The sequence below is a fragment of the Salvelinus fontinalis genome, chromosome 37 (genome assembly GCF_029448725.1).
Source record: "Salvelinus fontinalis isolate EN_2023a chromosome 37, ASM2944872v1, whole genome shotgun sequence".
NCBI classification, from domain to species: Eukaryota; Metazoa; Chordata; class Actinopteri; order Salmoniformes; family Salmonidae; genus Salvelinus; species Salvelinus fontinalis.
Genome location: NC_074701.1, coordinates 9,680,267 through 9,706,208, shown reverse-complemented (window position 1 = coordinate 9,706,208; position 25,942 = coordinate 9,680,267). Strand labels below are relative to the sequence as shown.

The following is a 25,942-nucleotide window of genomic DNA, read 5'->3' as shown; positions in this document are numbered from 1 at the left end:
TATTAACACATGCTGGGATAAAATGCTACAGTCCGTTAGTCGTTTCACACAAACAGCTCTTCAGTGCTTTTCACGTAACCCAGCGTATGGTTTATTCATGGTCTATTATATGTTGACAGTTTGTATCCATTTAATAAAGAAGAGAAACTTGACGGAGAGACAGAAGCGGGAGAGATGGGCAGAAAGAGAGCAGCGCAGAAGGCGACGTCATCAACATTATACTATTATAATATAGGCTTATTACTGCATTAAAAGTCAGATAAGGATATCTTTAACATCACTAGGGATTTAAACCCTTGTAAAAGTGCATCAAGGTTGAAAAATAAATGACTGAAATAGGTCTAACATAGGTCTCTTTTTGTTTCCATTCGCATCTCTGTGGAGTCTTCAGTAATTGGATCATCTATTCACAATGCATCTAAACTAGGTACAGTTAGAACTGGCAGACAGAGAGAAGTGCTGTGCGCGTCTGTGTGTGTGTAGATAAGCATAGCACCATATGGACTGTGTAATCAGAGGTCATTAATAAGGAGTGTGTGTATTAACGTTCCCAGGAGACTGAAGAATGAACTCTCGGGTTTCCTTTAGCACCGTGTCACTCTCTGACCAATAGCTGCTACTGGTCGACTCCCTGTGTTGCTGTGTTGCTGTGTGTTGCTGTGTTGCTGTGTGTTGCTGTGTGTTGTCTACCTCTCCACCACGGTTTGTGCTTCTTCTCCTCCTCTCTTCCTCCCCTCCCTATCCTATATTCCTTCCATCACCACGGTGAGGGGCTTTGTGTGTGTGTGTGTGTGTGTCTGTGTCCGTGTGTGTGTCTGTAGAGCATGTGTGTGTGTGTCTGTACAGCATGTGTGTGTGTGTGTCTGCGTATGTTGTGTGTGTGTCTGTGTATGTTGTGTGTGTGTGTGTGTGTGCTCGTGCGTGCTTTGCCGTGTATGTGTACAAGACTTTGTCTCCAGTAAATGAGTTCGCTATCAGTCAGCCCTCTTCTCTATGGTCCTGATTCCGACCCGAGTTAAGCGTGCGTAAATTGAACATTATTCCCTTTTTATGAACTTTTCTCTCTATGCGTTATTCTGACCTGGAATTTAGGCATGAGAAAAGCGTGCTATTCACCTGCTATTCGTTTTGGGGGGGGAGATTGAATACATTAAGGTGTGTCTACAGATATGTCATAATCTGACCTTGACTTAATTCACTAATAAATCCACTAACTTGAAAACCATTAATAAGATGTAGCGAACCTATCGTTTCCGAACCTACCGAACTTCCAAGTGGACATTTTTTCCTTTCGAAATAGCACCATTCCCCATGCACTGTAATTTACAACTTGATAGGAGCTATTGATAAGATCCAGGTAAATGATTCATCCATTTGGAGAAGGGAAATGTAAATGTAAATTACACTTGTTTCAGATCCAGTTGACCTCATAATTGCCGGTGACACGTGTGAAACCAGTCCCATGGCAGACATCTGAAGCAGATCAACATATCAACTCTCCCACAGTGAAGTTTAAGATATGCTATGCCATCATGCAGAATTGAAATGATATCTACAACCTTTTAACGTGAAGGGATGGGCACTCGAATGTCTTCATTGTAGGCTACTCCGACTTTCTCTGTTTCCTATTTCTATCATGTTAAATACCACTATCAATATCGACCGTCAGTACACCTAATAACGGCACTTTTTCAACTGCCAATTTACTGTTAGTTCCCTTCAGTTGGTAAAGCCTACATTATCATTCTATTTCATTACATTTCATTTCATTCGTTTAACTCCATTTGTTTCTTCTGTAAATACCGTCATGGCCATGTGGTTTCTGAGGATCATTAGAAACAGTTGATAATATATACATTTTTAAACGTATAGGCTACTTAAATCATTATGGAGCAGAGCGGAGACCAAGCCATAACAGTTTGAACCCGACACATGGCACAATACTTGGCTCTGTTATCACACAGTTCCATGGTTAGCACAGGCAATAGACAATTGTATAGCCTACTATTGTACACTATTCTCCTATCATAATTCTATATACTTCCTACATTACCATCAGTGGTGGCTGCTGAGGGGAGGACGGCTCATAATAATGGCTGGAATGGAGTTAATGGAATTGGAGTCGATACCATTCCACCAGCTCCGCTCCAGCCATTACCATGAGCCCGTTTTCTTCAATTAAGGTGCCACCAAACTCTTGTTCATAATAAATCAAACCACTGCATTTTTGATTCATAAATATATTTTGTGTGTAAATTCTCTCCAAACCTGTTTTTGCATGATTCATACATACTTCCCCCAACCCTAAACTTTGCCTAAATAATCTTTAAAATCAGAGTATTTTTTTCATGTACCAGTTGGTGTTGAAACAGAGACGAACAAGCACATATTTAGATGGCTTTCTTTCATCGATCCCTATTTTCAGGCACAGTTCTCTCAATGTATTCTAGTCTGTCAACAACATTCTAACTAAAGGTACATCGTATTTAAGGGGATGGCTTAAGATAAATGTACTGAAAACCCCATCAAATGAAAACTCCACAAGAAAATCTGTTGAACAAATAATGGGCGAACAGCATTGAATAGCATTTCAAGTTCAAGGTGAGAACATGCATAGAGAAAAAAAGTGCATAAAATGACACATGCGTTACTCAGGTCGGAATCGTTCCTCATCTGAAGCTGATGAGAGAGACAAAACACAACAAAAGACAACGCTCATACCTTTCAATCAGAGAATAGCGGATTAGCCGTCTGGCAAAACAAGAAGACAATAGCATATGTGCTCCTGTTACTTACTCTACTGGCATCGATAATAACCATATCAGAGGTGGTTCATTGAACCGGGTAATGAGTAACCTCGCTTGAGAACTGAAATACTTGTGTCAGCTCTCTGAGCTAATGCCTAGGCTTTAGCTCAGCTGGTTAACATGGAATGATCAGATATATGCCGAGGATTGCCTGAATATTTGGTCTCGTACCATTCAGAGAATGACACAACCCAATGAATATCTTATCAGACAGACAACACAAAACACACACAGAGAGAGAGAGAGAGAGAGAGAGAGAGAGAGAGAGAGAGAGAGAGAGAGAGAGAGAGAGAGAGAGAGAGAGAGAGAGAGAGAGAGAGAGAGAGAGAGAGAGATTTGCAGAATAGTGTCTCATGTCTGTTAGTGTTTCATGTCATGTCTGTTCTAAGTAGAGCTAGTTACACAACAATATAACGGAGCCCTAGGGCAGAGAGGAGAACACACACACACCTCAGAAATCAGGTCTATGCTGTGCAAGCCAGTTTAATTATAGCTTTACCAGACAGACTTAATTATCACAGTTAGAGTTCTCTCCCTCCCTTCATCCTTCTGTCTCTCCCTCAGAAATTCAGAAATGGTGGAAGGCAGAAAAACTACATTTGGTTCCCTCTCCTAATCATTTCATGTGGGATCCCTATGGCTTGCTCAAACTGTGTGGCATTAAAAGTGGTTCCCTACAACGGACGTTCACAAAAGGCATTGTTTTGAACTCATTTGAAATGAACTGTGGGCCTACAGGTTTTCATCCTTCCCTTCTAATCAAAGACTGGAGGTCTAAATATGGTTCCATCTAGTAAATAGTAAATAAATAAATAAATCTAGTAAATAAATCTTGTAACATTTTATAGCCTGTCTATTAGCTGGGCCCCTTGACATTAGCATGTCCTGAAATGCCATGATAACAAAATAGAAACGACGATGGACTTTGATGAAATCATGGCAAAGGCCTACTATTAGCTAGCTCCTATACACAGAGGACCACATTCACCTCTCTCTCTCTCTCTCTCTCTCTCTCTCTCTCTCTCTCTCTCACTCTCCATTTTCTACAATCCCCTCTCCATCTCCACACCCCTCTCACTTTGTCACCCTCCTCTTCCTGGAACAGACACGCAGGAACCGGTTGTCATGGAAACCTTGCTCTCTGGGTAAACTTACGGAAATACACATGAACACACGCGGGTGCGCACGCACACACACACACACAAACACACTGTATTTAATAAATACTTAATGGATCTGATGATTATAAGACCACTGACTTACTGTCTGGACACTATAGTATTTCTTTATGCATAGTGTTTCTGATAGCAGCTCTGCTGTGTGTGTGTGTGTGTGTGTGTACGCACTTGCTTTCTGAATATGAACATGTTCCTCTGCAGATGTCAAAGTCTAATGAGAGAAAGAATACTGAGAGAAAGAAAGAAAGAGAGATGAAGGAGGATGCAATAAGTACCTTGTCAAGTAGATCAATAAAATAAGCAGTAACCCACAGTAACCCACTGAACAGGTCAACTATACTGGTATCATATCATTGCTCAACAGTTCGTAGGGGACGATTGTCTTTTCATTTTGCTGAGGAAAGAGAGTGATTCGGATAGAAAAGCTAAATTATCGAGAGAGGGAGTCAAAACAAGAGGGAGAGTGATTCATGAAGAAAGAAAAAAAAGTTGACTCAGTCCAGCCTTCCTTTCATTCTATACTGAACAAATATATAAACGCAACATGTAAAAATGTCTAAGATTTAACTGAGTTCAAATTCATATGAGGAAATCAGTCAATTGAAATAAACGAATTAGGCCCTTAATCTATGGATTTCACATGTCTTGGTCACAGAACCCTTAAAAAAAAAATGTGCCTCACAATGGGCAGTATTTCTGTGCATTCAAATTGCCATCAATAAAATGCAATTGTGTTCATTGACCATAGCTTAAGCCTCCCCATACTGTACCATAACGCCACTGCCACCATGGGGCACTTTGTCCACAAATTTGACATCAGCAAACCGCTCGCCCGCATGATTCCCTTAACGTGATCTGCGGTTGTGTGGCAGGTTGGACGTAATTCTCTAAAACAACGTTGGGAGGCGGCTTATGGTAGAGAAATTAACATTACATTCTCTGGTAACAGCTCTGGTGGACATTCCGGTAGTCAGCATGCCAATTGCACGCTCCCTCAAAACTTGAGACATCTGTGGCATTGTATTGTGTGACAAAACTCCACATTTTAGGAGTGCCCTTTCATTGACCCCAGCACAATGTGCAGCTGTGTAATTATCATGCTGTTAAATCAGCTTCTTGATATGCCACACCTGTCAGATGGGTGGATTATTTTGGAAAAGGGGAAACGCTCACTAACAGGGATGTAAACAAATGTGTATGTGCAGATGTAAAAATGTTGGGATCTTTAATTTCAGCTCATGAAACATGGGACCAACACTTTTGTGTTTAGATTTTTGTTCAGTGTACAGTACATCCACAGCTCAATTAATGTAATAATTACCATGTAATCTCCATGCACAGAGAGTATATAATGTCTCTCTCTCTCTCACACACACACACACACACACACACACACACACACACACACACACACACACACACACACACACACACACACACACACACACACACACACACACACACACACACACACACACACACACACACACACACACACACTGGCCGTGACCCCATTATCCAGAGGGTGTCTCAGATGATAAAAAAACTAAAACATTTCCAATTCAGACATTCGTAAATTACACACTCGTATGGAATAGGACAAATATAAGCACCCACACACATACATTTACCGTATCCACACGCACACACCTACCTACACACGCTACAAGGTGTATGTAGAAAACCAGACAGAACCAATAGAGATATAATATCAGATACCAATAGTACCACACAGCTAGAACACTTCAGCTCTTAGACATAGAACGACAAAGCTGGAACAACAGAGAAAAACCATAGATCTACAACCCCCCGGCTCCTAGTCCCAAGCACCCCTGTATTGAAGAAAGAACCAGGAGCAGACCCAGACGTCTGCTCTCACCTTACCTGTGGAGGTGAGCCAGCTGTGGGGGTCTGGGTTAGGAGTTGGGGGGTTAAGACCAGGTGGGGGGAGGGGGTGGGGGTTTAGAGTGGAGAGACTGCCTACCTTTCTCGAGTGTCCCTGTGAGGAAGCGGTAGAAAAAGCGAAACACTTTGGTCAGCTGTCTCTTGCATCTCTTCCTGCAATGGCTCATCTTGACTCTGTAGTGGCTAATGATAGTCACAAGGTGGGGGTAAATGGCGAGTGTTGGGGGATTCGACAAGGCAGAAAAACAGTGACAAGAGAGAAAGAAGGAAGAAAGAAAAGGTTGTGTAAAGTGTAGCTGCTTGCTGCTCTTCTCTCTCTCTCTCTCTCTCCACCTTCTCTATCTCCTTTCGTTCGTGGCTCCACCTCTAGAACTCCTGCTGTCAATCAACAACAGTGTTCTGTCTCCTCCCCCTTACCCTGTGAGAATCCCCTCACCCGATTTGATTGGCTGGCAGAGTGGCGGAAAATTCCGGTCCAAGTGATGTCTACTATACAACTACTGTACTCTGAGTGACAGGTTTTTCTCCTCTCTTATTTTCTCCTCTTTTTCTTCTCTTCTTCCTCCAGCGACTATTTATTTTCTCCTTCTCGTCTGTCTCCTGTTGTTGTTCTCTACTTGCTACTTTCAAAGAAACAAACACTTCCTGGGAGTTTTGTTTTGGTGTGAACCAGCGGGAGAGTAAGTGTGCATGTTTGTGTGTGTGTGTGTGTTTGTGTGTTCCAGCGGGAGAGTATGTAATGCGACGGGGAGAAACAAAGCAAAAACGGCAATTAGCATCACTCGCCGCTCCCCTCTCCTCCCTCACTCTCTCTTTTTTTTCTCCCTCTCTCTCTCTCTCTCGCTGTCTTTTTCATCTCCTCTCTTCTCTTCTCCCACTCTATGCTCAGCTCTCGTGTGGACCAGAGGGAAGAGAGAGAGGGCGTGTGGAGTAGGAGAATCTGGTCAATTAATCGGGTCTTAATTTGTTCTTCTCTCCGAAGGTAGAGTTGCATGAAATGTCCAAAGCCCAGTAGAGGAAAGTAGAGGAAGAGGTAGAGGAAAGACGTGAGCTCTCCCTCTATGTGTAGTACAGGAGCAGAAACCCCAGTAGGAGAGGGGGAATCAGTTGTTTTTTACAATTGTAGTAGAAATCCCAGCCGATGGAGTGAAAGATACAGTCGTATCAGTCTGTCAAAGGAGAGGAGGAGAGTTCTAATCCTCTAAAGAAGAGTAGGAGAAGCAGCTCTCTCACCCTCTTACTCTCTCTGTCACACATGTCTTCTCTTCTCCTTTCTCTCTCTCTCTCTCTCTCGTTTGCTCCTGTCCTCTGTCAGTCCCTGACCTACCACTCAGCCAGTAGTGGGGAAAAAACCACAACACACACTTGCAGCAGTGGAGGCTGCTGAGGGGAGAACGGCTCATGATAATGGCTGGAGCGGAGCGTGTGTTTGGTGTAAAGTATTTGATACCATTCCACTAATTCCACTCCAGTCATTACCATGTGCCTGTCCTCCCCAATTAATGTGTCACCAACCTCCCGTGACTTGCTGTCACATTCACTTCCTTGCAAGTCAATATTCAGAGTACTGCTGAGAGTGGTCCCAGCACAAGTGTGTCCCCTGAAGCACAGCTAAGCATTCTGCCAGACTAAGATTAGAACCTATACATGCATACAGAACTACAGTGCAACACACACATACCCCCGCCCCCACTTGCCAACATTAGCTGGAAGATGCACTCATTCTTTCCATCATACTTTGTTCAACTATAATACAAGACAAACAAACACACACAGCGTCAGTATGATCTGATGATAGTGTACAGTACGTAGTTCATTTTTGATGGAGTCAAATCCAGGAGAGAGAGAGAGAGAGGACTACCCAGCATTCATCTCTCTCTCTCAGAGATATCAGAACTAGTGACAGCGACAGAAAGTGTTGAAGTAACCATGTTTATTACAGAAATAGGGGCAGGCAAACGACAGGTCAAGGCAGGCAGGGGTCGATAATTCAGACTAGTGGGGGCAAAGGTAAAGGACGGCAGGCAGGCTCAGGGTTAGGGTCAGGGTCAGGACGGACAGAAAAGGTCAAAGCCTGGAAAAACATAAACAATCAGGAACAGAGGGAAAACCGTTGGTAGGCTTGACGAAACAAAATGAACTGGCAATAGACAAACAGAGAACACAGGTATAAGTACCCAGGGGATGATGGGGAAGATGGGCGACACCTGAAGGGGGGTGGAGACAAGCACAAGAACAGGTGAAACAGATCGGGGCGTGACAGGGAGAGTGGTTGTTCCAAGTGAAGCTGTAACTGATGCTAGACTGTTCAGCCATATTGACTTCAAAATAGCCTAAACCTTTAGATACTAAACCTTTAGATTCAGCTTTTTAATGAATGAATTAGCACCAGTACAGACACCTAACCACAGAGACACAAACACCGATAAAGGTCTGACAGAAGGTAGGCAGGAAGGTAGGAGTGAGAACCAACATGGGATGTGTGTGGGGGCTGAGAGGTGTCTGTGTGGGAGCCCGGAGGTGTTGTTCCTCTAACTGTGTGAGACATGTACAGGAGACGAGCCAAAACACAGCGATCAGCTGTTGAAATTGAATTTGATCTCTGAGAAATTAAGCATATTGATTACCCACTTTATATGTACATACTGTATCCTCGGGGGGGGGGGGGGGGGGGGGCTAGCAACATAATTGAGCTGCACCTTCTTTAACATCTGCTAATCTCCGTATGCGACAAATAAACGTTGATTTGATTTGGATTTACAAACCAACCCGTCTCAATGATGACGTCATCCTTCCCTTGAGTCCCATTCTTAATCTGGCCTGCAGAAGTTTTCCCTCACCACAGATCTCGGATCAGATTATGCAAATCCATAAATCCTCACCTTCGGGGAGGTGAGACCTGTGAGTGAGTGATGATATCATCGTTTCCTCAAGTTCCAGCCATGGTCTGTCTCTCTGTAGCATACAGACAGTCACAAATGCACGCAGACACTCTGCCCTTCTGATGCCCTTTTGTGCTGCTTTGAACAGTTTATTAATTCCTTTCCTCATTACATTTACATTTAAGTCATTTAGCAGACGCTCTTATCCAGAGCGACTTACAAATTGGTGCATTCACCTTATCACAGGGACCGATTGCTCGCTGATGGCAGAGAAAACACATCGAGGAGGGGGTGAGAGGGTAAGTGTCAGAGAGTAAGAAACAGAGCGACGGACATAGAAGAAAACCTAGTGGGAGAGAACTGAAATGAACGTATAGAAAGGTGGAGGGGGCACAAAGGGGAGGCAGAAAATAGAGTGACAAAGATAGATTTGGAGAGTGAGATTTACAACCTTGTGTACGAGATACGGAGGCAGTGATCATATGTGATATGACACACACTCACGCACAACCTCTTCCTGTGGCAGGCAAACGCAACAGCTGGAATGACAGACTCAACACTCGATTCAATGTGAACATGATGGAGGGAGAGAGAGAGAGAGAGAGAACGAAAGAGGGAGCCACCAGGTGGAAGCGCTTGTGTCAAAAAGACTGCTGACTAATGTTGGACAATACTATGAGGTCACCAGTACACACATGCATATGTGCATGCACACACAAACACGCACACGGACACACACACGCCCACAAATATATTTGTCTTACTACTATCCCCTCTCCCCTCCACTCTCCGCATCTACCCATGTAGAAATAAAGGGAAACACTGTGATAAACAGAAGGAAACGTTTCTCCTTGGAGAGGTAGAAAGACAGAAAGACAGAGAGAGAGAGAACAGAGATGTTGTAATGGAGTCTAAAGGAGGCCATTAGACTAAACTAATGATGCATGTCTCCTCCACAGAGAGAGAAATAGAACCAGCGTTGATTTGTAATGGATATTCATTAGCAACTGTTTGGCCCCGTTTGTAGAAGAGAAGTGTGTGTGTGTGTGTGTGTGTGTGTGTGTGTGTGTGTGTGTTTACGTGTGCATGTGTTTGTCCTTGCTCCTGTCAGGTCTGTGGTAGCGTCTGCTGAGTGAGTGATCTCATCTGTTGGCAGTTGAGCGCAGAACTCCTTCTAGCATACTATGGAGGAAGACAAGGTCAAACGTTCGGACGTGTTAGGGCCTTGAGTCCCTGGCAATAGCGTCGGTCCCGCCCATTAAGGGTATAGAAAAGGGAGTATCTAATTGAAATCCATTTCATTTTAGTGCTGCATCAAACGGTTTAGAATAATATGTTCATAATCATGTATTCTGTCTATGACCAAGTTGATGCCTAACATGTGATCTGCAAGTTACCAAGTCAAATGGCAAGATAAATCACTTTGACCACTTATTTCAAATCGATGAAGCCAAGGTGGCGAAATGCTCATTCAATACAGCATCTGCATGCTTACGGGTGTCCCGTGCCTCTGTAAAAACATACACGTTTGGTGGGTTTGTATCTAGTATGAGTGGGAACATGACCACAGGTGTTTTTGCTTTGGTTCTTCTCCACTGCAGTTAAGGCTAGGACTGAAAATAACTTGTGCACATTAGCTGGTAAAATAGCCAGCCAGGCATGGAATTGGCTGCAAAGTAGCTAATATCGACGAGGCAAAAAATCATTTGCATCACTGTCATTTATTTGAGATAAACTACAAAGAGGAACTTTCGTGAAGTGTTGTGCGTGTCATGTACACCTAGCAATAGCTATACCTCAAGGCAGAAGCAGTGGCACTCCTCATCAGCGGAAATCAGACATATTGTTGAGAAAACAACATCATCCACTTTGTGTCAATTCAACGACCTGAGCCAGCTAGCTGTCATCGATAGCAGATCAGATTTACGGTCGGCACGGACTGCGCGGCCAAAGGTGAGTGACTCAAGCTACACGACAACTTTCAAGCAACCTATAGCCAGCCATCGAGCAAGCTAGCCATTTTTGAATCACGATATTCATTTGATAGCCTATCTAAGGTATAATATAGCCTGCATAATACGCAGCTATTTCTAGTACAGAAGAGGCATTTTTCAAGTTGAAGTTGGATGTAATAACGCTGAAGCAAAGGAACAACTATACAGCCAGTTAAGATTAGCATGATTACGTTTTAAACCCCCCAAAAATATAGCACCTTCATTTGAATCAAAATGCATGTGTCACGATCGTGTGGCGGATTAACGGACCAAAATGCAGCAGTTGGAAAATAAGCCATCTTCTTTTATTACACCACGAAGATGAACACGACACAAAACCACTTTAACAAAACAACAAAACGACCGTGAAGCTACAAACGTTGTGCACATACAAACAGGCTACAAACGTTCTTACATAGACAATTACCCACAACCAATGAGAGCCTATGGCTACCCTAAATAAGGCTCCCAATCAGAGACAACCGAAATCAGCTGTCTCTAATTGGGAACTCATTCAGGCAACCATAGACTCTCCTAGATAACTAACCAACATAGACAACACTAGACATATACACTCAACACAAAACCATCTACTACACCCCATAACCCCTTTACCAAATAAACACCCAAAACCAACAAAACATAAACATTACCCATGTCACACCCTGACCTAACTAAAATAATAAAGAAAACAAAGAATAATAAGGCCAGGGCGTGACATAACCCCCCCCTTGAGGCGCGAACTCCGGGCGCACCATACACAGTCTAGGGGAGGGTCTGGGTGGGCTCCCCTCCACGGTGGCGGCTCCGGCTCTGGTCGTAGTCCCCACGTCACCACAGTACCTAACCACCTCCTAGGCTTCCTCCAAACGACCCCCCTCCACATTAACCCCATTGCATTAAGGGGGAGTTCCGGACTAAGGGACAGCTCCGGACTAAGGACCAGTACCAGGGTAAGGGGCAGTACCAGGGTCAGGGGCAGTACCAGGATAAGGGGCAGCACCAGGATAAGGGGCAGCACCAGGGTAAGGGGCAGCACCAGGGTAAGGGGCAGCACCAGGGTAAGGGGCAGCTCCAGGGTAAGGGGCAGCTCCGGACTGAGGAATGGCAGCTCCGGACTGAGGGACTGCAGCTCCGGACTGAGGGACTGCAGCTCCGGACTGAGGGATGGCCCATGGCTGGCTGACAGATCTGGCTGCTCATGGCTGGCTAACGGATCTGGCTGCTCATGGCTGGCTGACTGATCTGGCTGCTCATGGCTGGCTGACGGATCTGGCTGCTCATGGCTGGCTGACGGATCTGGCTGCTCATGGCTGGCTGACGGATCTGGCTGCTCATGGCTGGCTGACGGATCTGGCTGCTCATGGCTGGCTGACGGATCTGGCTGCTCATGGCTAGCTGACGGATCTGGCTGCTCATGGCTAGCTGACGGATCTGGCTGCTCATGGCTAGCTGACGGATCTGGCTGCTCATGGCTAGCTGACGGATCTGGCTGCTCATGGCTAGCTGACGGATCTGGCTGCTCATGGCTAGCTGACGGATCTGGCTGCTCATGGCTAGCTGACGGATCTGGCTGCTCATGGCTAGCTGACGGATCTGGCTGCTCATGGCTAGCTGACGGATCTGGCTGCTCATGGCTAGCTGACGGATCTGGCTGCTCATGGCTAGCTGACGGATCTGGCTGCTCATGGCTGGCTGACGGATCTGGCTGCTCATGGCTGGCTGACTGATCTGGCTGCTCCTGTCTGGTTGGCGGCTCTGGCAGATCCTGTCTGGTTGGCGGCTCTGGCAGATCCTGTCTGGTTGGCGGCTCTGGCAGATCCTGTCTGACGGACGGCTCTAGCGGCTCCTGTCTGGCTGGCGGCTCTAGCGGCTCCTGTCTGGCGGACGGCTCAGTGGGCTCATGGCAGACGGGCGGCTTTGCAGGCTCATGGCAGACGGGCGGCTTTGCAGGCTCATTGCAGACGGATGGCTCAGATGGCGCTGGGGAGACGGATGGCTCAGATGGCGCTGGGGAGACGGATGGCTCAGATGGCGCTGGGGAGACGAGCAGTTCAGTCAACGCTGTGCAGACGGCAGACTCCTGCCGGCTGAGGCGCACTGTAGGCCTGGTGCGTGGTGCCGGGACTGGTGGCACCGGGCTGGAGACACGCATCTCAGGGCTAGTGCGGGGAGCAGCAACAGGACGCACAGGACTCTGGGGACACACAGGAGGCTTGGTGCGTGGTTTAGACACTGGTGGTAAAGGGCTGGAGACACGCACCATATAGCTAGTGCGTGGAGGAGGCACTGGTGGTACTGGGTTGGGGCGGGGAGGTGGCGCCGGAAATACCGGACCGTGCAGGCGTACTGGCCCCCTTGAACGCCGAGCCTGCCCAACCTTACCTGGTTCTATGCTCCCCGTCGCCTGACCAGTGCGGGGAGGTGGAATAACCCGCACCGGCCTATGTAGGCGAACCGGGGACACCATGCGTAAGGCTGGTGCCATGTACGCCGGCCCGAGGAGACGCACTGGTGACCAGATACGTTGGGCCGGCTTCATGACATATGGCTCAACGCTCAGTCTAGCCCGGCCGATACGTGGAGCTGAAATGTACCGAACCGGGCTATGCACGCGTACAGGAGACACCGTGCGCTCTACTGCGTAACACGGTGTCTGCCCGTACTCTCGCACTCCACGGTAAGTACAGGGAGTAGGCGCAGGTTTCCTACCTGACTTCGCCACACTCCCTTTAAGGCCCCCCCCAAGAAATTTTTGGGTTGTACTCACGGGCTTCCAGCCTTGTCTCCGTGCTGCCTCCTCATATCGCCTCCTCTCGGCTTTCGCTGCCTCCAGCTCTTCACGAGGGAGGCGATATTCTCCAGGTTGATCCCACGGCCCCTTACCATCCAGTATCTCCTCCCATGTCCAGAAATCCTTTGTGGGTAGGTCCTGTTGCCGCCTTCCATGCCGCTTGGTCCTATGGTGGGTAATTCTGTCACGATCGTGTGGCGGATTAACGGACCAAAATGCAGCAGTTGGAAAATAAGCCATCTTCTTTTATTACACCACGAAGATGAACACGACACAAAAACACTTTAACAAAACAACAAAACGACCGTGAAGCTACAAACGTTGTGCACATACAAACAGGCTACAAACGTTCTTACATAGACAATTACCCACAACCAATGAGAGCCTATGGCTACCCTAAATAAGGCTCCCAATCAGAGACAACCGAAATCAGCTGTCTCTAATTGGGAACTCATTCAGGCAACCATAGACTCTCCTAGATAACTAACCAACATAGACAACACTAGACATATACACTCAACACAAAACCATCTACTACACCCCATAACCCCTTTACCAAATAAACACCCAAAACCAACAAACATAAACATTACCCATGTCACACCCTGACCTAACTAAAATAATAAAGAAAACAAAGAATAATAAGGCCAGGGCGTGACAGCATGTAAATGAATGGGTTTTTCCCAAAGCCATGTATTTAGAGAGTTGGGACTTTGAGGTTTCTGCATTATAATGCATTTGTATGACACTACAAAATTATATTGCAGCCATGTTAGCACCCCATAACCATTACACGGAGAACATTTAAACAATGCAAGTATTATAAAATCATTTAGTTTGAATGTGGAACTCGGCCAGTAACCCAAAGATCCATAGTTTGAATCCCTGGACATGGACGTTGATTAAGGAAGCCCCCCGCACCTCTCTGATTCAGAGGGGTTGGGTTAAACGCAGAAGACACATCCCTGTACATCACTGAAATGGAAACTGTGACCATAAGCAGCAGTGTGAACCAAAGATATTATGTGAGGCTGCACTTGTGAGCACCCACGCAGAGCATCTGCGCTTGTACACGGGAGTTTGCATCCCTTTCCTGCAATGTGGTTGCTGCATGACAACTGCTGAGGAAATGAGCCTGTTTGTTTCACTCTGCTAATGCTAATGGATATGCTAACTGCTAAATAGACTCTAGGGTAGGGGTGGGCAACTTTGATGGTGGGTGGGGGCCATGAAGAGAAACAATTTACGTGAATTTTCTGCAATTCTGCAAGTTTTGATATAGGCGTAGAGAAAATAATGCAATTTTCTAACTCATTTTAAGCAATTCTACTCATTTTGCCATGGGGCAGAGAGAAAAATGTGCAGGTATACAGCTAATTTCCTGCAATTTTACACATTTTGCAATAGGAGAGAGGCAAATGTTTGCAGTTTTATTATGATAACTAATAATCAATGGGCACCACCCCGGTCGGTAATTCGACCATGCTTACTACTAGTTTAGATAGCTGGCCGCTAGACTAATTTACCAATCCATTTGTTTTGTTGCTGACATGGGCTAATTAAGTGACTGCTGATGCACAACCACATATCTAAATTGCACCTTGTGTATTCTATTATTCCAACTCTCAACAGTAACTTGAGACCCCGACTGAGTTCCATTTGAATTTTTAAACGTTTTAATTGGTCCGCGGGCCTACAAAAGGGGGGCACCCAGTTGCCCACCCCTGCTCTAGGGGGTCACCGAACACATAGCCCTTAGATGCTCTCAATCGCCCAATTTATAGGCACGACCAATTTAGGGATCTTTTCAAACAACAAGATATTGCGCTCCAAATGGATTTACTTGAATTTATGACTCATATCGCTGGTCTTTTAAGGCCTGGCACAGACAAGAAAACAGGTTGGAATCTGTCGATTATAATCCAGACTACAGCAGGATTAGGAAAGTAATCTGCGCCTCTCCATGAAACAGGAGTACAGGACAATGACAGTATGTCAGAAGTTAGCGAAAGAGGACGGAGAACAGGAGAGCGGGAGGAAGTGAGAGGAGCGGAGACGGGGGGTAGTGAAAGGAACTATTTGAGAAAAAAGATGATGCTGCCAAAAATAACATTGCACTAACACAGAGGTGGCAACCCTGGTCCCAGATAGATACAGGGTGTGCAGGCTCCTGTTCCAGCCCTACACTAACACACTTGATGCAACTCATCACAGTCCCGATGAGCAGCTGGTTGTTGTAATCCGGTGTGTTAGTGCAGGACTGAAACAACATGTAGTTGACGTGTCAGACTCTGATCACACTAAACTAAGTCTCTGGTCACATCTAGTGGTTCAGATGTTGTATTACAGCTTGAGACACCAACATATCCTCAGTTCAATTCTACCATTCAGTTGGTTCCATCTGAATAAAGTAAGTCAGATTTTAAGGCAGATGTTTCCCAAATGATGTGTGTGGCTCAGTTGTTAAGTGCATGGTGCAAGGAATGCCAAGGTAATGGGTTCAATTTTCGCAGGGATCACGTACACATGCAAAAAGTAAATGCACTTGCTCCTGTACTGTACATTGCTTAGCTTTTGTTACGTGTCTGCCAAGTGGGGCATTCCTGTAGATCTGATGATTGGATAGAAATAAACAATATGGTAATATCATAATGTTGCCTTCTGATTGGCAGGGGGAAAAGTTGCCATGTTGTACCCACCTATCCAATCCATCGACAGGAATGGCTAGGAACAAGGATCTGCTCCGCAGGCTCTGATGACATGGATGTCAATTAGGGCAACCCACCGGACCTCTCTCATTCAGAGGGGTTGGGTTAAATGCGGAAGACACATTTAGGTTGAATGCATTCGGTTGTGCAACTGACAAGGTGTCCCCACTTTCCCTTTCCTTTTTAGGCCAGGGTTTGATCTGGAATTCAGCACTAGGGGGTGTATTTATTACGCTGATTCTGTTGCAAAACATTTCTTAAACGGAAGCAAACAGGGAGGGACCTACCTGAATTTATCCAATAGAAATTGCTTTTTTTTGTTGCTTTTTCTGTTTGCAACTGTTTGGACCAATTTGTACAACTCTGGTGAATTTCATGTACTGACCCATTGGTACCAACAGAGGGCAGCCTAACCAAGGTAGAGCCAGGTGGAGTTACCTCTAATACCCACTAAAAGGTAGTGTTGGACCACAAAGAAAAAGTGCATCCATAAACTCAACTCCAGTGTTGTAAAGTACCTAAGTAAAAATAATTTCAAGTACCACTTAAGTCGTTTTTTTGATATCTGTACTTTACTTTTTCTATTTTTGACAACTTTTACTTTTACTCCATTACATCCCTAAAGAAAATAATGTACTTTTTACTCCTTACATTTTCCCTGACACCCAATTTTGAATGCTTAGCAGGACAGGAAAATTGTCTAATTCACGCACTAATCAAGAAAACATCCCTGGTCATCCCTACTGCCTCTGATCTGGCCGACTCACCTAAACACAAATGCGTTGTTTGTAAATTAGTCTGACTGGCATTGTTTAAATTAAAAAACAAGAAAATTGTGTCGTCTGGGTTGCTTAATATAAGGAATTTGAAAATATTTATCCTTTTTCTTGTGAAACTTAAATATATTTTAGCGATTACATTTACTTTTGATACTTAAGTATGTTTAATACCAAATACTTAGACTTTTACTCAAGTAGTATTTTAATGGGTGACTTTCACTTTTACTTGAGTCATTGTCTTTCAAGGTTTTATTTACTTTGACTCAAGTATGACAATTGGGTACTTTTTCCACCACTGCTCAACTCATTACATGGCCCGTGTTCACGAAGCATCTCAGAAAAGGTCCTAGGAATATTGTTAAAACCTGTTTTAAGACAACAACAAAAAGTTGGTTTTAGGATGATGTTAAGATACTGCTCAGACACTCTGAGCCATGAGTAAAATCAAGTCATAAAAGTTTATCTCAGCTGGTAATCACAACAATTTGAGGTATCGCAAAGGAAAGATATTGGGGTTAGATTAAATGCAGAAGACACATTACTACCCATCATTGACATTGTTGCAAATGGTGGGTAATAACCAATTGCGATGAGGCATCAGCAGCCGTGAACGCTATAGCTCGCTTCAGACAACCACTGTGAATGTGACTGTACATGAAATGTTGCAATGGTAAAACGTTTGATATCATTTTAGCTTGGCAAGATCACGTTGCTTAATCTTAATACTTGCCTAGTATGTATTTTGGCATGCATAACCTGTTTTAATGATTTTTTTAAACAATTTTGGATATTTTGAATAATGTTTTATTATATTGCTGTTATATCAACACACTCGTCACTCCCGTTCAACAACTCTAAATTGCTTTTGGCAGCGTAGCCAGCAAGTTACTTGCCGATAATGTTGCATAAAAAGTTTGAAAGGTCACTCATTGAGGGCCCAGCGCTGGGTTTCAACTAAGATAACATATGGAATTGTTTTAAAATAGTCATACCAAAGATAATTGTTCTATTATTTGATTTTGAATGTTAGGACCCGTGTAGGGATCAAAAATATATCCCAAAAATATATCCCCAAATTATTTGATGAAACATTGAATTTGGCCTTACTGCTATTGGCCCACAGAAAAGCATTGAATAACAACCCACTTGGCAGAAACTGGTTAAATCACGTTGTTTCCATGTCATTTTAACCCCCAAATTCAATATTATGACATTGAATCAACGTGGAAAACTGATTGGATAAAAAAAAATCATCAACGTAAGGGTATTTCATCTATTTTTCACCCAACTTTTTACAAAAATCCAAAGACATGGGGGATTTTGGGGGGGATTTCATGTTGAATTCACATTAGTTGACAACTCAGTGCCCAGCGGTAAATTCATACATGGCAAAACAGATAGTAAAAACATTTATGAAAAGGAAGAATGTTTTGAGAAATAGAGGACAGACACATGTAAGGCCAGGGTAGTGGGTTTTATTCACGGAACCACTCATATGTTAAATGTATGCACGCTTGACTGTAAGTCGCTATGGATAAAAGCGTCTGCTAAATGGAATATATTATACTCTGGACTCTGGAGCAGTGGAAACGCGCTCCCTGGAGTGATGAATCACGCTTCATCATCTGGCAGTCTGACGAACGACTCTGGGATTAGCAGATGCCAGGAGAACGCTTCCTGCCCGAATGCATAGTGTCAACTGTAAAGTTCGGTGGAGGAGGAATAATGGTCTGGGGCTGTTTTCATGGTTCGGGCTAAGCCCTTTAGTTCCAGTGAAGGGAAATCTTAATGCTACAGCATACAGCATACAATGACATTCCAGATGATTCTGTGCTTCCAACTTTGTGGCAACAGTTTGGGGAAGGCCCTTTCATGTTTCAACATGACAATGCCCCCGTGCACAAAGCAAGGTCAATACAGAAATGGTTTGTCGAGATCAGTGTGTAAGAACTTGACTGGACTGACCTCAACCCCATCGAACACCTTTGGGATGAATTGTAACGCTGACTGCGAGCCAGGCCTAATCTCCCAACATCAGTGCCCGATCTCACTAATGATCTTGTGCCTGAATGGAACCAAGTCCCTGCAGTAATGTTCCAACATCTAGCGGAAAGCCTTCCCAGAAGATTGGAGGCTGTTATAGCAGAGAAGTGGGGACCAACTCCATATTAATGCCCATGATTTTGAATTGATATGTTCGACGAGCAGGTGTCCACATACTCATGGTCATGTAGTGTATCTGTCGTTTAGCTGGTAGTCTTTTGACTGAAGAGGATTCATGTATAGCTTTTACGGGCTCTGGGCCAGTATCCGCAAAGCGTCTCAGAAAAGGTCCTAGGAAAGCCTTTGACAATGATTTCACGAGGCCTATTTCACATGATATGCCTAAATACTTAAAACCACTAGGCTAACAAATAAACCTGTTTTTCTTTAGATTATAACCTTTTGACACAAAAATAAAATGTATTAATAATGGCCCTTACAGCGTGAGTTCCTTTTGCACGCGGTACCAGAATTCTATGCTGCTCTTCTAGAATGTGATTGTTGCAATTTGCCGCTATTCTCTGCACCCCTCACTGCATCGAGACCATATTTTTTTGCTTCATATTAGGCTTTATAAAGCTGTATTTTTTAACCACTCAATCTCTTATCATTTCTGTCACACCCTGATCTGTTTCACCTGTCTTTGTGTTTGTCTCCACCCCCCTCCAGGTGTCGCCCATCTTCCCCATTATCCCCAGTGTATTTATACCTGTGTTCTCTGTCTGTCTGTTGTCAGTTCGTTTTGTTCGTCAAGTCTACCAGTGGTTTCCCCTTGCGCCTGGCTTTTTCTAGTTCCTGTGTTCTAGTTTTCCCGTTTTTTTATCATTCTACCTGCCCTGAGCCTGCCTGCTGTCCTGTAACTTGTCACACCACCCTGGATTATTGACCTCTGCCTGCCCTGACCTCGAGACTGCCTGGCGTTCTGTACCTTATGGACTCTGATCTGGATTACTGACCTCTGCCTGCTCTTGACCTGTCGTTTTGCCTGCACCCTGTTCTAGTAATACACTTTTGTTACATCGACACTGTCTGCATCTGGGTCTTCTCCTGAAACGTGAAACTTTCTGCCTATAGTAGTAGCAGCGAGTATCTATAGTATTATTGATAATGATATAAATATGATCACCATTGGACTGGGTTGGGTTTCTGTACAGCACTTCGAGATATTATCTGATGTACGAAGGGCTATATAAAATAAAATTGATTGATTGATTGATTGACATGTACAGTGCCTTGCAAAAGTATTCACCCCCCAAGGCTTTTTTCCTATTTGGTTGCATTACAACCTGGAATTTAAATGGATTTTTAAATGGATTTCATGTAATGGACATACACAAAATAGTCCAAATTGGTGAAGTGAAATGAAATAAATAACTTGTTTCATAAAATTCTAAAAAATCAAAAATGGAAAAGTGGTGCGTGCATATGTATTCAACCCCTTTGCTCTGAAGCCCCAAAATAAGATCTGGTGCAACCAATTACCTTCAGAAGTCACATAATTAATTAAATAAAGTCCACCTGTGGGCAATCTAAGTGTCACATGATCTGTCACATGATCTCAGTATATATACATCTGTTCTGAAAGGCCCCAGATTCTGCAACACCACTAAGCAAGGGGCACCACCAAGCAAGCGGCACCATGAAGACCAAGGAGCTCTCCAAAGAAGTCAGGGACAAAGTTGTGGAGAAGTACAGATCAGAGTTGGGTTATAAAAAAATATCCGAAACTTTGAACATCCCACGGAGCACCATTAAATCCATCATTAAAAAATGTAAAGAATATGGCACCACAACAAACCTGCCAAGAGAGGGTCGCCCACCAAAACTCACAGACCAGGCAAGGAGGGCATTAATCAGAGAGGCAACAAAGAGATCAAAGATTACCCTGAAGGAGCTGCAAAGCGGAGATTGGAGTATCTGTCCATAGGACCACTTCAAGCCGTACACTCTGCAGAGCTGGGCTTTACGGAAGAGAGGCCAGAAAAAAAGCCATTGCTTAGAGAAAAAATTAAGCAAACATGTTTTTGGTGTTCGCCAAAAGGCATGTGGGAGACTCCCCAAACATATGTAAGAAGGTACTCTGGTCAGATGAAACTAAAATTGAGCTTTTTGGCCATCAACGAAAATGCTATGTCTGGCACAAACCCAACACCTCTCATCACCCCGAGAATACCATCCCCACAGTGAAGCATGGTGGTGACAGCATCATGCTGTGGGGATGTTTTTTCATCGGCAGGGACGGGAAACTGGTCAGAATTGAAGGAATGATGGATGGAGGGAAATACAAGGAAATTCTTGAGGGAAACCTGTTTCAGTCTTCCAGAGATTTGAAACTGGGATGGAGGTTCACCTTTCAGCAGGAGAATGACCCTAATCATACTGGTAAAGCAACACTTAAGTGGTTTAAGGGGAAACATTTAAATGTCTTGGAAAAGCCCAGACCTCAATCCAATTGAGAATCTGTGGTATGACTTGCTGTACACAAGCGGAACCCATCCAACTTGAAGGAGCTGGAGCAATTTTGCCTTGAAGAATAGGACAAAATCCCAGTGGCTAGATGTGCCAAGCTTATAGAGACATATCCCAAGAGACTTGCAGCTGTAATTTCTGCAAAAGGTGGCTCTACAAAGTATTGACTTTAGGGGTGAATGGTTATGCACGCTCAAGTTTTCAGTTTCTTTTGTCTAATTTCTTGTTTGTTTCACAATAAAAAATATTTTTGATCTTCAAAGTGATAGGCATGTTGTGTAAATCAAATGATACAAACCCCCCAAAATATCTATTAATTCCAGGTTGTAAGGCATCAAAATAGGAAACCTGCCAAGGGGGTGAATACTTTCGCATGGCACTGTAGCCTACAGATGCCTGCCTTGTCGTCAAGCGAGGAAGATATTTTGCAATCATCAAAGGCGGTGAGTATTATGGCTTGGATAGGTTTTATCCTGGTCAGGGCAGAGGAGAGTGAGAACAGGGTGGATCAATTCATGTAAGAAACAAAGTGAGGTAGTTTGTGCGGGTGATCAGATTGAATGGTGCGTGTGTGTAATAAGCTATTTTGTGTGCAGAGACCATGGCATGAGTGAAGCGAGGTTGTAGACATAAGGGTAATCGTAAACTACGGAGCTAGACAGGATTACCAAGGTTTATGCTTCGGCGTCATCTAAGGGCTGAATGTTACGTGGGTGGACCAGTTTTTGATCTCCTTTCAAAACGTGGTTACATTTGTATAAACTTCAAGTATTACTGACTACAAACCCCCCTAAAATAGTTTCACCCAAATCTGTCAACCCAGTTTAGCTTTCACGCTATGGCTAGGCTAGACATTAAGCTTGTATTTGAAGTGATAATCTGTGAGGTCAACATTTTATTTGTTTTGTGATTTGTCAAAAACTGTAAATGACTTGTCAAGTTATGTGCTCCGGTTCTTGCATAAACTGTATCAAGCACATTGAAGATTTGTAATAATCTGAAAAGTGGCCAAACTAAATTTATCTTATTATCATCTTTGACTTTGTTTTTGTGCGTCTTATAGTGAATGGCATTCTGGGATTAGGGTGTTTTGTCAAACATCAACAAATATGGCTGCCACAATGAATCATTTTTCCTCTGTGAGTTTAGCTGACACGAATCTCTTTTCTAAACAATATTACATTTCTCCCTTGTGATCACCAAAGACGTGGTACATTGTAAACAAGTCTAGCTGTTAGGCCGCTAATTTATGTTTTATTTTTTGTCAGCGATTTATGGAATGAGTTTGGCTGTGGAACTGTTCCTTGGGATGCATGGATGATGAAGTTCACATTTATCTTCTACAATTGTCACGTTCTGACCCTAGTTCTTTTGTTACTTCTTTGTTTTAGTGTGGTCAGGGCGTGAGTTGGGTGGGTTATCTATGTTTTGTGTTTCTATATTGGGTTGTTCGTTTGGCCTGATATGGTTCTCAATCAGAGGCAGGTGTGAGTCATTGTCTCTGATTGGGAACCATATTTAGGGAGCCTGTTTTCTGTTGTGTTTTGTGGGTGGTTATTTTCCGTGTCAGTGTTTGTCCCACACGGAACTGTTTCGGTTTTCGTTCGTTCACTTTATTGTTTTTGTATTTCAGTGTTCAGTTTGTTCCATTAAAAATTCATCATGAACACTTACCACGCTGCGCTTTGGTCCTCCTCTCTTTCTCCCAACGAAGATCGTTACAACAATAAAAGGTTAAATTGAGGTACAAAACTTTGTTTAGATGTTTTTCAGACAACAATGCTGTTTAGATGCATTTGTTGCATCATACAGTACATTCTATTTGCGGTGGTACACTGCAGGGACCACTCAATAATTATTTTTTAGAACAATTTTTAGTTCACCTTTATTTAACCAGGTAGGCCAGTTGAGAACAAGTTCTCATTTACAACTGCGACCTGGCCAAGATAAAGCAAAAGAAGTGCGACACAAACAACACAGTTACACGTGGGATAAACAAAAGTACAGTCAATAACACAATAGAAAAATGTATATACAATGTGTGCAAATGGAGTAAGGAGGTAAGGCAATAAATAGGCCATAGTAGTAATTAAAATTTAGCAAATTAACACTGGAGTGTGTAACGGCTGTCGTCGGTGGAAGAAGGTGAGGACCAAGGTGCAGCGTGATAAGTGTTCATGATATTTAATAATAATCCACAACTGAACACTGAATAACAAAACAAACAAAAAAACAACCGAAACAGTTCTGTCTGGTGCAGACACACAAAGACTGAAAATAACCACCCACAAAACCCAACAGAAAACAGGTTACCTAAATATGGTTCCCAATCAGGGACAACGATTGACAGCTGCCTCTGATTGAGAACTATATCAGGCCAAACACAGAAATAGAAAATAATAGAAAAACTAACATAGACAACGCACCCAACTCACGCCCTGACCATACTAAAACAAAAGACAAAACAAAGGAACTAAGGTCAGAACGTGACAGAGTGATAGATGTGCAGATGATGATCACAAAAATGTGATCGTACACGTCAAAGGGTTAACTACCTACATTATGTTATTTCAATTTATCCATTAGGAGCACAGTATCAAGTTCTTTAAAAATATTCGTAAATATATTTGCCTATAAATTGGGTTGATTTTACTCATTGCCTGAGCAGTGTCTTATAATCATCCTAAAAACCTACTCTGAGCTGAGAGTTATTTTTTTTCTAAAAACAGTGTTTAAAAGGATTCCTAGGACATTTCTGAGATGCTTTTTGGATACGGGCCCTGGTGTCCTTTTCACAAAACAAGAGTAAAAACATACTTTTTTGTTTGCTCTTTTGTTCTTTGTTAAATTCCCTTCGGACTATGAAGTGAGACGCAAGTGTCACAGTGGAGGCTCCTCAGAGGAGGACCATCCTCAGTGAACTTCATTAAAAAAAAAACAGGTGAAACAGAAAACAACTATTATAAATATATTCACGTCACCAAATAATTCAAACACACCGTTTTGCAATGAAGACCTATAGTAGACTCAACAGCGCTCTATAGGGTAGCAGTAAGGACGTCCTCCAACTTATCAGAGCTCTTGCAGCATGAACTGACATGTTGTCCACACAATAAAAGGATCAGAGAATGAATCTAGTACTGAAGGCATAAACTGCAGATAGCTAGCACTGCAGTGCATACAATGTGATGAGTGGTTGACTCTTAAGAGAGAGAAAGACAATAGTTAATTAAACAGTTTTAAACATTCATTTATTCAAAAATGAAGCAGAAGCAAGAGAGAAAGACAACTATGTTTAGTTTGTATTTTATTTCTCACTTACTTAGCTAACGAATGCAGCTAGCTACTCAAACACCCGGCTCAAACAGAGAGGGATGCTATGTTAGCTGGCTATGGCTATCCAACACTGGAACTCTTCCAAGTTTTATTAATTTATTGCCACAGGGCCCACCGGTGTAACTGCGAAACTGCTTGCTGACTGTACACTGTACTGCATAATTGTAGTCGGTTTACTAACATGTTAATTCTAGTAGCTATGTTGATTATGACGCAGCTAATATGGTGACAACGATGTAGGCTGTGTGTAACGGTTACCAGTTATGATATGAAGGTTTGGCTTTGAAAGTTTTTTTCCCCGCCTGGTCACAGACAGCTGATGTGTTGTACACTGAAGTCCACAAGTGAATGAAAAAGGTAAGAGGAGTAGAGTGTGTAGATGCCAGAAGGAATTATACAATGAACAAATGGATCATGCTGTTTGTATGTGGCTGCTATGATAGTGAACTGTGTTTGTGTGTATTCATTCCGCCGATTCTGTTGAAAAACGTTTCTTAAACGAAAGCAAACAGAGTGAAATGGGGCTAAACATACCTGAATTTGTCAAATAGAAACTCTCATTTGCAACTGTTGAACTAATGATTAAACACTAGATCAGATACACTGAACAAAAATATAGACGCAACATCTCATGTGCTGAAATAAAATATCCCAGAAATTGTCCATATGCACAAAAAGCTTGTTTCTCTCAAATTTTGTGCACATATTTTTTTTACATTGATGTTAGTGAGCATTTCTCATTTGCCAAGATAATCCATCCACCTGACAGGTATGGCATATCAAGAAGCTGATTCAACAGCATGATCATTACCCAGGTGCACCTTGTGCTGGGGACAATAAAAGGCCACTCTAAAATGTGCAGTTTTGTCACACAACACAATGCCACAGATGTCTCAAGTTGTGAGGGAGCATGCAATAGGCATGGTCATTGCAGGAATGTCCACCAGAGCTGTTGCCAGATAATTGAATGTTCATTTCTGTACCTTAAGCCGCCTCCAACGTCATTGATGAGAATTTGGCAGGTCGTGCAACTGGCCTCACAACCGC

General features: G+C 43.5%; 1 protein-coding gene across 2 annotated transcripts in view; it reads right to left on the bottom strand.

Annotated features, from left to right (window-relative positions):
• Positions 1–25,942, bottom strand: part of LOC129836084 (Kv channel-interacting protein 2-like) — a 245,698-nt gene that overhangs the window by 111,945 nt on the left and 107,811 nt on the right. Inside the window, exon 1 of one of the 2 annotated variants that reach the window (XM_055901856.1) lies at positions 5,970–6,695. The exons of the other annotated variant lie outside the window; for it this stretch is intronic. Within the exon in view, the coding sequence (XP_055757831.1) occupies positions 5,970–6,057 (88 nt within the window). The 5' untranslated portion in view covers positions 6,058–6,695. Of the gene's footprint in view, positions 1–5,969; positions 6,696–25,942 lie in introns of those variants that run through there. 2 annotated transcript variants of the gene reach the window in all.